At 50.7% G+C, this 11,795-nt stretch overlaps 2 protein-coding genes across 3 annotated transcripts in view; one reads left to right on the top strand and one right to left on the bottom strand.

The window, feature by feature from the left end:
• The window catches only part of LPAR5 (lysophosphatidic acid receptor 5), a 15,206-nt gene extending 12,812 nt beyond the window's left edge, over nucleotides 1–2,394 (bottom strand). Inside the window, exons 1-2 of one of the 2 annotated variants that reach the window (XM_019548932.1) lie at nucleotides 2,238–2,394; nucleotides 611–878 (exon numbers count right to left, since the gene is read on the bottom strand). The gene's annotated coding sequence lies outside the window, so the exon portion shown is untranslated. Of the gene's footprint in view, nucleotides 1–610; nucleotides 993–2,237 lie in introns of those variants that run through there. The other variant, XM_019548933.1, reaches the window with a different exon arrangement.
• Nucleotides 2,395–3,856: 1,462 nt separating this feature from the next.
• Nucleotides 3,857–9,728, top strand: LOC109319028 (protein Wnt-4-like). The gene is made up of 5 exons (XM_019548546.1): nucleotides 3,857–3,921; nucleotides 4,348–4,586; nucleotides 5,657–5,788; nucleotides 7,936–8,078; nucleotides 8,967–9,728. The coding sequence occupies exons 1-5, from the start codon at nucleotides 3,857–3,859 to the stop codon at nucleotides 9,432–9,434; spliced, it is 1,047 nt and encodes a 348-aa protein (XP_019404091.1). The 3' UTR covers nucleotides 9,435–9,728.
• Nucleotides 9,729–11,795: the final 2,067 nt, after the last annotated feature.

The raw sequence follows: 11,795 nt of genomic DNA, 5'->3' as shown, positions 1-11,795 counted from the left end.
ACCACCACCACAAGACTGACTTTAAAATAATGAGGGACATTTTTTTTGCTTGTATTTTTTTTTTTTTAGCATATTACTTGTAAGTGATTGTATTTGCTGTCTGAATGCTTAGGGTTTTTTTAGTTGAATTTTCTACCCTTCTTCTGTCACCACCAAGACTGGAGATCTACATGTTTTCTTAATTTAAGATTAACTTTTTACCCAATTGCTTGACTCAAGGAGATGGGGCTTTAAGACAAGCACCAAATAGCAAGACCCTCAACATAAAATGGTGAAAGTGAGTAAAACTGCCACTCCTGGTGTCCTGAAGTGGGCTGTGAATCATCTGCTGTCCTGCGGGATGCTTAGCAATGAACCTTCCCCGCTGGCACCCTGACCTATGCATCAGTTACATAGTTCAGCTTCTTTTTCAAAGACTGATGTTTTTAGGCCCCTGAGCTTAAACAAAAAGCTTTGATTTCCAGGCCCCCAACCAACCTGAGAGAGGCTCATGGTATTCACAGGCCTCAAAAACAAGGTCTGGTTACATATACATACAAGCTCCTATTCAGCAGCTTACCATCCAGTATTTCCTTTCCCCCACCTCTCTAGCTGCTTTCTGTCTCCTTACCTCTCTCCTTGCAAGGAGCTGGGGCGTGGAAGTGCTCTTGACCACACCACTAGTGAGCCTTCAACTCAGAAATAAATACAGGCATGGATTGGAGGGTTGCCCCCTACACCTGCCTGTCCAAGTCATAACAGACCACAGACTCGCATCTTTCTGGGTGGCTGTTTTTTCCGTCACCATTTAATCTTTCCTCCTCATTCGCTTTCTTCCTGATGTTCCTCTGGGTTGGTTACTGCATGTGAACTTTGCTGTCAGAAGCTGATACGCTGAGCTAAGATTTTATGAAAGCAAACACAGTTGTGAAAGGGAAGTAAAACTCAGTCAAGATTGCAAGTGGATTGTGCACTGTGAGAATGAACAGAAGAGTACCTGTGCATCTGCTCCCCACTTTGCTGTACTCACACCCCCCATGCCACATGTGACCAATAGAAAGAAATCACCTGACTGAATATTTTCAGCTGGGGGGAGGGGAGGAGATTAAATTGAAGAATGAAAGGGGAATAAGAAATAGAGATGATATTAATTATTAGCAGCAACAGTGGTACAAGAGTTCTCCCCTCCAGAGAGTCTGGTCAGCCCCTCAGACACTAGTGATTGAATGCCGTAGAAATGAAAGTCACAAGTGCCTCCCTGGAGGAAGAAGGGCCTGAAGAGGAGAATGTAAAATATGACACATGGGGGCAGAGAGGGAAGCCATGACTTGGGACAGAGTGGATCAGAGCTGAAGAGGGAAGAGCAAAAGCAAATCAGTTTCAGAATGCAGGTGGAGCAAAATATGGTGCTGGAGGGCTGAGTTAGCAGGAACTAGCAATGCAAAGGAGCACGGGGAGGTGTCTGCCCCTGTGTCTCTGGCTATCCTGATCCTTTTTTACCACTCTGACCTTATTTTTGACATGGCCAATGTCCCTCCTCCCCTGTGTCCCACTTCAGAGGGATGTTTGCTGTCAGCAAGACATTCTCATGCTGCACTATCAGCCCTGTCCTGTTATTCTCCTCGCTGAGCACTTGCTACCTCCTGTCCTGGTGATAGCACCCTCTGGTGGGGCTGGGCAGAAGTTCCCATCACCTACACTTTGCCCTGAAGGCTCCTCACCACTTGGCCTCTCTCTCTGCAACCCCTCTCCAGCTCCTCTGCCTGTTAGACGTTCCTCCTCATGTTTGTCTTTCTCACTCTGTATGTCCCTTGTTCTGTCGTCACTGCCTCTTCATTCAGTGGGTGACATGCCAGGGAATATATGTCTCTGCTGCTCATAAATCCTGAGAGGATACAATGGCACCCGGGCCACTGATCTCATCCAACTTCATTTTAGTACTTGTCTTTCTGAGCCAAACCCCTTTCCTGTTTCCTTGTTGCTGGGATCTTTGTTCTTACAACTTTTAGTGCCTGTTGAATTCCCACTGAGACTCCAGCCCTATTAAAATCTTACTGAAACACTTCTCCCATTACAGAGCACAGAGTTGTCTCTCCCTTGATGGGAACCAACATCCCTTATCACAGCTCAGCCCAGCCCAGCATCTCTGGTTCTGCCATGGGTACTCTAGGCCAGGGGGTTCTGTGGGGCTCTCATTCTGGCACCTGAGGGGTTCCCTGTGGTCTTCAGGTGTCCTATCTCAGACCAGTTTTACCCACCTCTCTGGATTCCTGGCACTGTAGCCCACAAGCTGTCATTCGCCATCCCAGATTGGGGCAGAAAGCCCCAAGGTTTGCTGCTAAGCTGTATCATCTCATCTCAGCCCGCCAGGAAGAAGCAGCTGCCTGCATTTCCTCGCCCCCCTGCCTGAGTCGACAGCAGGTAATACCAGATTGCTGGGGGCGTGTCTGTGGTTACACCCTGGTGCTGCAGATCCCAACACGTCTCCTGCCTAGGAGTTCAGTCTCCACAAAAAGTAGGTAATAAAATCAAGCATGGATAGATAGGGAGGGAGAAGGAGACTACAAGACAAGCAGAGAAATGGGCCAACAGCTGGAGCCAAGAGGGAGCAGGAGGAAGAGCCCATCATGCAGAAGCTACAGAAAGAATTCATACTGAAGGCAAAATCTGTAAAGCCCGTGACAAAAGGGCTAACTCACACAAGTCATGAAATAAACATAGCAAAGACCATGTGGCAGCACTTTCTCTTCTTTGTGATTTGTACCCTGCACACGTGTGAGGGTCCATGTGTTGTCTGTTGGGATCAACTAGACAAGGAGGCTCTCCAGTCCTCCAGGAGGGTCAGGGTTTCCCAGTCCTGTTCAGAGGAAATCCTTTTGCTCCAGATCTCCTGGCCCCAGCACACAAGAATTAAACTTGCCTGTACTCCTGGGAGCTCCCCCAAGGCTGTTTTTTGGGGGGGAGACAGCATATCTACCCATATCTACCCAAATTGCCACCCAGATTAAGATGCAGTTCCTGTGCCTGGAGCTGTCCCTTCACCAGCAGACATTGGGGTGGGAGTGAGCTGCCGGGGAAAGAGTTAAGGGATCCTGGAAGCAGCAGCTTGGGCTGTGTCTGTTTGCTGTAGCTATGTGGGTTGCAGGCTAGAAAAGAGGAATCTGTATCACAGAGGAGCCAGACAAGAGAGTCACCAAGGAAGGCGTCTGGGGATAAGGGCAGCCCAGGCAGACACTTGCTCCCTTCAGTTCTCTACTCCTGGGAACCAGCCCTGGGACACTCCTTGCTTTCCCAAAGTGACTGGTGGGAGGAAGAATCAATGGGAAACTGAATCATCACCTGACAGTGGGCTGGCACCACGAGGGTCTTGCTGCACAGTGGAGCCTGTTTGCTACCAACCAGTGCTGGTTGGCTTTGCTTCCTGCTGCCTTGTGGGCAGTACAATTTATTGGGAGAGTCAAGAAGCACTGACTGCCTGGAGGGAAAAGCAGAAAGAGAGGGAGGCTGAAAGCATCTGCCCCAGCTGTGGAGATAACAAATCTGTACACGGAGCTGAAGGGGCAGTGCCTGCCAGTCATTTATGCTGCACTCTGCCCTGTGAACCCCTTGGTGGGGCCTTTGCCCTGGATCTGCCTGCTATGCCTGACAAGGGGATGCCCATGCAGTACTAACTGGAAGATTTCTTCATGTCCTGGGGGTCCTGTGCTGACAGGCACCCAGCAGCAGCTCATGACGGTTGTGAAGAACTGGGGTACTTCCTCTCCTCCGTGCTGGACGAGGGTTGCCCTGGGAGTGACTTTCTGGAGTTGCCAGGGGAGGGAAAGGGATCTGAACAGCCCAGCAGAAGGGCTGTGGGTAAGATTCCTTCGGTGACAAGATGGAGATTGTCCAGCTGTATACGTTGCTGATTCCAGTACAGCATGTCCTTGCTGTGACCTGGCTGTAAGTATCCTGTGGTCTGGAATGGTCCCATCTGAAGGAGCCCCTAGGGAGGGGTCAGGGCCCCTTTCCCCAACCAAGTGGCTATGGCAGGTCCCACAGGGAAGCGAGTGTGGGGGACACATTCCAAAGAAGGTACTTAGAGCGGTTCTTGAATACGTAAGTAGGAGAGCTCACCACCCCAAAGGGGTCAGTTTGGGGTGTCTGTTAGGGGTCCCAAGGAGAGGGAGTCAGGAAAAGACACAGAGAGAGAAGTTGCTCAATCCTTGGGGAGGGTCAGAAATCTTATTCCACAAAGAAAAGTAGGTCTCCGGGCATTTCAATAGTTTCTCCCATGACAGAAATGAGGTAACAAAGGTGGCTCCCACTGCATGGGCTATTCACCCAATCTTTCCCCACCTCTGAGCACAGTTCTACCCTGCTCCACAGGTACCTGGCAAAGCAACCCTCCTTGCGTGGGGTCCTACGAGATCCTAGTGCCTGTGGGGGTTTGAAGGGCCTTACAGAGGAACAGGTACGGATATGCCAGCTGCAAGCAGAGGCCATGGACTCAGTGAAGCGGGGAGCAGAGCTGGCTGTGGAGGAGTGTCAACACCAGTTCCAGAACCGCCGCTGGAACTGCTCTACTCTCCAGGGCCTGCAGGTCTTTGGCAAGGTCGCCATGCAAGGTCAGAAGTCAAGAAAGAAGCTGATGAGGAGCAGTAAATATTGAATATTTGGCTGCTCTGCCCAACTGCTTGCCTAACATCAAACACAGCCCTAATGAGCACATTAAGGCTAACTCTTACATCTCAACTCTCACCTTAACACATTTACCCTAGTTCTACCTATATGCAGAACTAAATCAGTGTGTGTACTAACAGTAACTGTTGGGCTAAACCCATGTCAAAATTGAGCCCCAATGCTCACCAGGGCTATTGTTGCTATTGCCCATGCAACCCAGTAACCCTTCTGCTCTCCAAGACATTCAGCCAAACTCATGGGGAGCATCCTTGTGTTAGTAGAGTAAGATGTGAAAGCATGCTAGACACCTTGGAAATTGAATAGGTAGTACCTAGTCAGCTCCTAGGTGTTTTCCTTTTCCAGAAGTTAAAGCTCTTCTTTATTCAACATCAGAAAGGAATCTGCCTGTGTTCCCACAATAACACAGAAGTCCCATACTTCTTTCCTGGGACCCAGAATAGGATTGTACTCTCTGGTGCTTAGCTCCCAGAACCCTGCATGCTGGGGCTTCAGGCCTTTCCCCTGTGGTGGAGTGTTCCCAGAATCACTGGGGAGCCTGACTTATAGCTCCTTCCCCTTGGGTCAGTTGCACTCCCTTCTCCACCAGTGAGGTTGCACCCCACAAAAATTTCCCTCTCCAACAAGTGCCAAGTGTTCCCTCCCTGTCAGGAGTGGCGGGGCCCAGAGGGCAGTGCAGCCGACAGACAGAGCCTCCTGAATACCCAACCCAGAGGGCCCATCCTCCTTATCTCCAGAACTTGAGACTTCTAGGGATGCAGCAAAACACCATTTAATGGCTTGCCCAGTTCAATCCCCCTTTGAATGACTTGTTCTTGTACCTGCAGGGAGACACAGCAATGTTACACAGCCTGTGTCGCACACTGCCTCTGGGTATCTAACTCCAATAGCAGTGCAGCATTTCCTCCACTAGTAAAGGATCTGAAGGGGAAAAAAATCATTAAAAAAACCTGGAGAAACCCCTGCCTTTAAAAGCCTGCTTCTCTCCCTGCTGCAGGGACAAGAGAATCTGCTTTTGTTCATGCCATCTCCTCTGCGGGAGTAGCATTTGCCATCACTCGGGCCTGCAGTCGTGGGGAGCTGGAGAAGTGTGGATGTGACCGCAGGATCCGAGGGATCAGCCCTGAAGGTAACGGAGGAAGAAGGGCTGTGGCTGGAGGAGGAAACTCCCCCATTAGCAGGAGAGCAATGCATAAGACAGTAATTCCCAGTGGGCATGCCATGGTGCACTACTGTGCTGTGACAGCAACAGAAGTGTGCTGCCAAAAATTATGCTTTTCTTTCTTCTTTTTTTCTGTATTTTAAACTGGGGGGCACCAGCTGTGTGCAGAGTGGTGTGTGTGTAGAGCAGCATGTGTATATGCAGAGCAACATGTGTGCAAAGCAGTGCGTGTGCAGAGCAGTGTATGTACAGGGCAGAATGAGCGCGGGACAATCTGTGTGTGCAGAGCAGCTTGTGTGCAAAGCAGTGCATGTGTGTGCAGGGTAGTGTGTGTGCAAGACAAGCAGCACAGCAGGCTGCAGCAGAATGCAGCACAGCTGTGTTCCCGGGTACAGGCAAGGTGAGTTGCAGTAGTGTGCAGACATCCATCCCAATACTTGTGCAGACATCCAGTCCCATGCATCCCAAGGCGTGCAGCTCCCTAGTAGCTGGAAGCTGCATGCATGCTGCAGCTGCAGAGCAGGGCCTGGCTGAAGTGGCAGTGGCACTGGAACCAAACATCAGCCAACTTCTGCTGTCGTGTCCTGCCTGTACATTGGGGGATATGGCTGTGCTGTGCACCTGGGGACTCAGTGCTGCACCCTGCTCTGCATGCACACCATGTCTCCCACCCACGCTGGGCAGGTAGGTGTGGATCTCCCCCTCCCTTCCACTCCCAGGTCCAGCCAATCAAGCCTGCAGTAGCAGCTTTAGGGGAGGGCAAACTGGGTGACTGCCCAGGGCACACACTTTAGGGGGCCAAATTACACATCAATATTGTATTAAGATACTTTCATTGCAGTTGAATGGATAGGGCCAAGTGAAACTGAAATTTAAAATGTCTGACGCGCTTATAGGTCATCAAAATTAAGCCTCTAAGGGGCCCCAAATGACTCTTTTGCCCAGGGCCCCAACTTGTTTGCCCAAGGCCACCACTGCACTCAGCCCTCACTCCCACTGTACAGAATTTCAGGGAGACCTTGCCAGAAACTGTCCCTTTGCACCCCATGCTGCCTCAGCCATGCCTGTGACCTACAGCTTCCCAGAACAACACAGAATTTTTTACAACTCCCCACCTGCTGCCCCAGCTTGGCCTGACACCACGTTCTCCAAGGAGGGCTTTCCCTGTGCCTGTACTGCTGCCACTTATCCCAACTTCTGCTCCCTGGCTGCAGCACTAGGACTGGACAACTGTAAATTGTGTTTGTGCCGCCACTGCCTCCCTTTTCCCTGCTTCCCTTTTTGGGTGTAAGAGTGAAGTGCGGTGTCAGTGCTAATACAGAAAAAGGTGTGCCCTGGGTATCAGAAGTTTGAGAAACACTGATATAAGGAGAGAAGGGCAGAATGCCAGAGGCTGCAAGAGAGAGAGCAAAAGTGGAAAAACACTTAGTTGTCATCACCTGTTCAAATCTCTCTTCTAGCATCCACTCTATGACCCTGAGAGATGCAAGAGTCTGGGCAAGACGGACTTCTGGTCTGACCCAGTCAATGGCAGTTTTTATGTTCAGAACACATCTCCCTACCCACCTCTGCAAAGGGGACAATGCCAGAGAGGAAAATGAACAGGGGTGGAAAATAATGCCTCTGCATACCCCCAGGATGGTCCAATACAAGGAGACTGGTGACGGGCAGACCAGCAGATTGTATAATCTTTTCCCTGCTTTAAGGGAATGAATGTCCTTTTCTGCATCCCTTCCTTCATCCCCACTCCCTCAGTCTGGAGTACCTCCATATCTCTATTTTAGGGCTGCCCAACTGGCAACCTGCAGGCTGTGTATGGCCAGCAAGTGGCCCACAGGGCTTGTTGGCATGGTTCTGGAACCCAGGGGAATCCATCACTCCCACCCCTTCCCCACTGCCAAATTCAGGGCCTTTAGTAACTGGTGGTGATGCAAATCAGTGGGATGGGAAAAGAAGGGGTGAGCAGTGGTATTGGCCACCTCCTCTTTCCAGCACTGTGCCAACAGAGGTAGGCTATCTAGCCTGTGAGGAGCCTTGCAGTCTGGATCCACCCCACAGGGCCAAATGAATGGGCCACTGCTGCCCTACCTCATCAACATGTCTCTCTGCCCTAGGGTTCCAGTGGTCAGGCTGTTCTGATAACTTGTCCTATGGAATTGCCTTTTCTCAAGCCTTCGTGGATAACCCAGAGCGGAGCCGTGGTATCTCCTCCAGTAGAGCTCTCATGAATCTGCACAACAATGAGGCTGGTAGGAAGGTGAGGCCAACATTAAGTGCTAGAGAAAACATCCATATGTTGAGGACCTTCCCCCAATACCAGACCCCAGCTCTATCCCCACTCCCTTTGTCCACCAACTGCCCCAGGAGAGCCCAACCCCTCTGAGCAGATCCACTTCTCTGGGCTTTTCCCCCAGGGTGTTCCTCAACTTCCAAGAAAAGCATGTTCTGTATAGACTTTGGGGTGATCTCCAGTTCCCCACTCACTGCAGAATAGTTTCTTTGCCCTGCTACAAGCGGATCAGCTTCTGTAACATGAAACATTTTCCCTCACTCTGCTCTCAGTGGCTCCCCATCCCTCTGTCTGTTTCTGAATAAACATACGACTTTCGTTAGCCACAGCCTTGAGGGTGGGTCCTGCACACCCCATCTCACTGAATGACTCCCGCTCTGTTCCTTCATGTCAGAGTGGATCCCCTTTCCTCTCCCACTTGAGTACAGTAGATCCCTTTGACAAATCAGAGCCCGCCTGTTTCCTTCAGGGTGGATCCCTTTCCCCTTTGCACACAACTTTCTGTGAATAGATCTTTATTATACCTTGCAGCACCTCCCCTCTCACCTGGCTGAGGATGGATCCCTTTCATCCATTAATGTGAAGGGAACCCTTCAGCCGATGAGTGGAGCAATTACCTCTGCAGCAAGTATTTTTCTCATCCCTGAGTGAAGGGTCTCTCCTGACACACATAGCTGGCAGGCTGTTTTCCTTGGCCTTTGTGTCACATCTCCTTCCCACAAGCTGTGGCCCTGGGAAGGGGGAAGGTCCACTGTGACTCAGGTCCTCTTCTCCATGCCTGGGCAGGTGGTGTGGGGCAGAGAGAAGCTTAGCAAGACCTCCTGCCTTTTCTGAAAATTGCCATCCTTTTGTCAGGCCATCCTGTCCCACATGAAGGTGGAGTGCAAGTGTCATGGGGTATCAGGCTCCTGTGAAGTGCGTACCTGCTGGAAAGTGATGCCCCCATTTCGCAAGGTGGGCAATGTCTTGAAGGAGAAATTTGAGGGGGCAACTGAGGTACACCCAAAACGAGTTGGTTCACGCAAGCTCCTTGTGCCCAAGAGCTCCCGTTTCAAACCCTACACAGCTCATGACCTGGTCTACTTGGTGGCCAGCCCAGACTTCTGCAACTGGGATCCCCGCCGCGGGGTTTTTGGCACCTCTGGACGCCAGTGTAACCGAACATCCCATGCCATGGATGGCTGTGAGTTGCTGTGCTGTGGGCGAGGCTTCCGCACAGCCCAGGCTGAGGTGGTGGAGAGGTGCAGCTGCAAGTTTCGCTGGTGCTGCTCTGTGAAGTGCAAGCAGTGTCGGCACCTGGTGGAAGTGCACAGCTGCCGCTGAATGGGAGCAATCAAGTGGGGCAGGGCAAGTGGCATAGGGGAGAAAAGGAGGAGAGTGCCACCCTGCTAAGCATGGGCAACTCTGGGGAGAAAGTGGGAGGGCATGGCTCAGAGAGAAGGGCCAAGCACTCCCCTGAGGAAAACATCTGTGGGATAATGCAAACGTGGAAAGGAAAAGACACCCTTTGCCAGCTTGAGAGAGAGGGGAACTGAAGGCTCCAGAGGGTGGCATCTCTTGGGGAGACACACATGGGCTGCTCCTCTCAAAGACAGGTCTGTGTGGGGATGCACTGGATATTAGGGGTTATGGTTTTACATGTTTTTATTGGCTCGTTATTTTATATACTCATTATTTTTTGGACGTGGGGTTGAACGCAGAGTCAAGTAAACCCTTAAAATATTAAGAATAAAATGATAATATTAGAAAGAGACACATGTGTGAGCTTCTTCTGTACATGAAATCTCAGGTGCTGTCCTGGCCGTCTGCCACAAGAGACTGGGGTGGGACAGACAGATGCTGTACCCAGAGCCCAGGGCCACTTGGGTGCAATTAAATGAGGAGCACCAGTGAATATATAGAGAAACAGCACATGTATGAGGGACACCAGTGAAGAAGTCAGTGTGGGGGAAATGGCACCAGTGGGAGGATTCAGTTGATTCCTGAACACGAAGCTAAGGACACAAAATAAGAAAAGCATGTAGGCTAAAGAGGCTCTTTATAAAACAAGATTCAAAATAAAGAAACCTGCTAAGGAGTGGCACCCTGGGCAAAGGGGTATCTCTTGGGAAGACACACATGGGCAGCTCCTCTCAAAAAGAGGTCTATGTGGGGATGCAAGAGACACTGGGGGCTCTAAGCAAAGCTCAGGAGGTAGGAACCAGAAAATGGATAGTGACTCAAACCAAATGTGCCCAGGGCAGAAGCCTCCTTCATCCCCTGTTATTGAATAACTTCTCCCAACTGCTAGGTCTCAAAGGCACCACAGGGACACTTGTTCAAATAAGCAATGCCCAGGCTGGTGCCAAATGAAACTCTGGGGTCAGGGATTCCCCACTGTGGGGGCAACACAGAGACCATATCAAAAGCCTTGCTAAAGTCAAGATATGCCTTGCATTCACAGAATCAGCCATCTTGTCATAGAAGGCAATGAGGTTGGTCAGGCATGACTTGCCCTTGGTGAATCCACATCATTCATGCTGTGTGGAGTCTGGAGAAGATTATGGCAGTGGTGACTCAGTGGTGCCTCTTCTGGCTCTCTGTATAGGTGGCTCCAGGCATGGGCCAGCCCCAGGCACAGGCCATCTTGGAGCCATCCATAGGCTGGCCCTAGGTCCTTGTGGGGACAGGCTTCCCAGCAGAGGTTCATCAGACTGGTAGCTGTTGTTTTGAGTGATAGTGGTGCCTCTGATTCTTCCCTAGTTCCTTTTTCTAAACTCTTAGATTCAGACAATCGTGACAAAATGACACTCATCTTAATGTCCTGAAGGTGCTCTGAGTGGAAATTGACAAACTCCTGACTGAAGTATGCAACTTATCATTGAAAACTTCCTCAGTACCAGAGGACTGGAGTGTTGCCAATGTGACTCCCATATTTAAAAAAGGCTAGGAAACCCAGGAAACTACAGGACGGTAAGTCTAACTTCTGTTCCTGGAAAACTGGAGAAACAACAGTAAAAAATTAGGTAGTCGTGGGATTGCAGGGAAAGTCCACTCATAGATTAGAAATTGGTGGAAAATAGGGCTGTTAATTAATCACAGTTAATGTGCCCGATTAATGCGGTAATCAGATCTTGCATTATTTTTTTTAATCACAGTTAATTACATATGTGGTTCCAGAGCCTGGGCCCAGGCTTCACTCCACTGCTTCTGAGCTGCCCTGCAGACAGCAGTGGCAGCACAGGGGACTGCAGGGCAGCTTGGGTACAGGCCCCCGGTAGCTACAGCGGGGGGGGGAGCGGGGTGAGGTGATATGTCCGCACACAGACACATATGAGCAGCCACAGCTTGCAGGCTGCAATATAGAGCAGCCCCAAGCCGGTAAGTCTGTGGAGAAGGAGTGGCAGGGGGAAAGGGAAAGGGCAGATTAAGACCCTCATAGTGAGGGAGGGAGGGAGGCAGAGGCAGGGGTAGGGCTGGGGTGAATGGGACCCTGGGGCTGGGGCTGGGGCAGGTCATGAGACAGAGCCACGTGATGATCATAGAATCATAGAATCAATGAGTCGGAAGGGACCTAGACAGATCATCGAGTCTGAACCCCTGCCATGGGCAGGAAGGAGCACTGGGGGTGGCAGGGGTCATAAGACCCCAGCCAGGTGCCTGTCCAGTCTCCTCTTGAAGATTTCCAGGGAAGGTGAGAGCACC

The sequence above is a fragment of the Crocodylus porosus genome, unplaced genomic scaffold (genome assembly GCF_001723895.1).
Source record: "Crocodylus porosus isolate Cpor-Errol unplaced genomic scaffold, CroPor_comp1, whole genome shotgun sequence".
In the NCBI taxonomy this organism is placed as follows: Eukaryota; Metazoa; Chordata; order Crocodylia; family Crocodylidae; genus Crocodylus; species Crocodylus porosus.
This window is presented reverse-complemented; position numbering and strand designations above follow the sequence as displayed.

Coding starts and splice junctions, on each gene's coding strand:
- LOC109319028 (XM_019548546.1), top strand. CDS start 3,857: ATGGAGATTGTCCAGCTGTATACGTTGCTGATTCCAGTACAGCATGTC. Junction 3,922..4,347: donor GTCCTTGCTGTGACCTGGCT/GTAAGTATCCTG, acceptor CCTGCTCCACAG/GTACCTGGCAAAGCAACCCT. Junction 8,079..8,966: donor ACAATGAGGCTGGTAGGAAG/GTGAGGCCAACA, acceptor TCCTTTTGTCAG/GCCATCCTGTCCCACATGAA.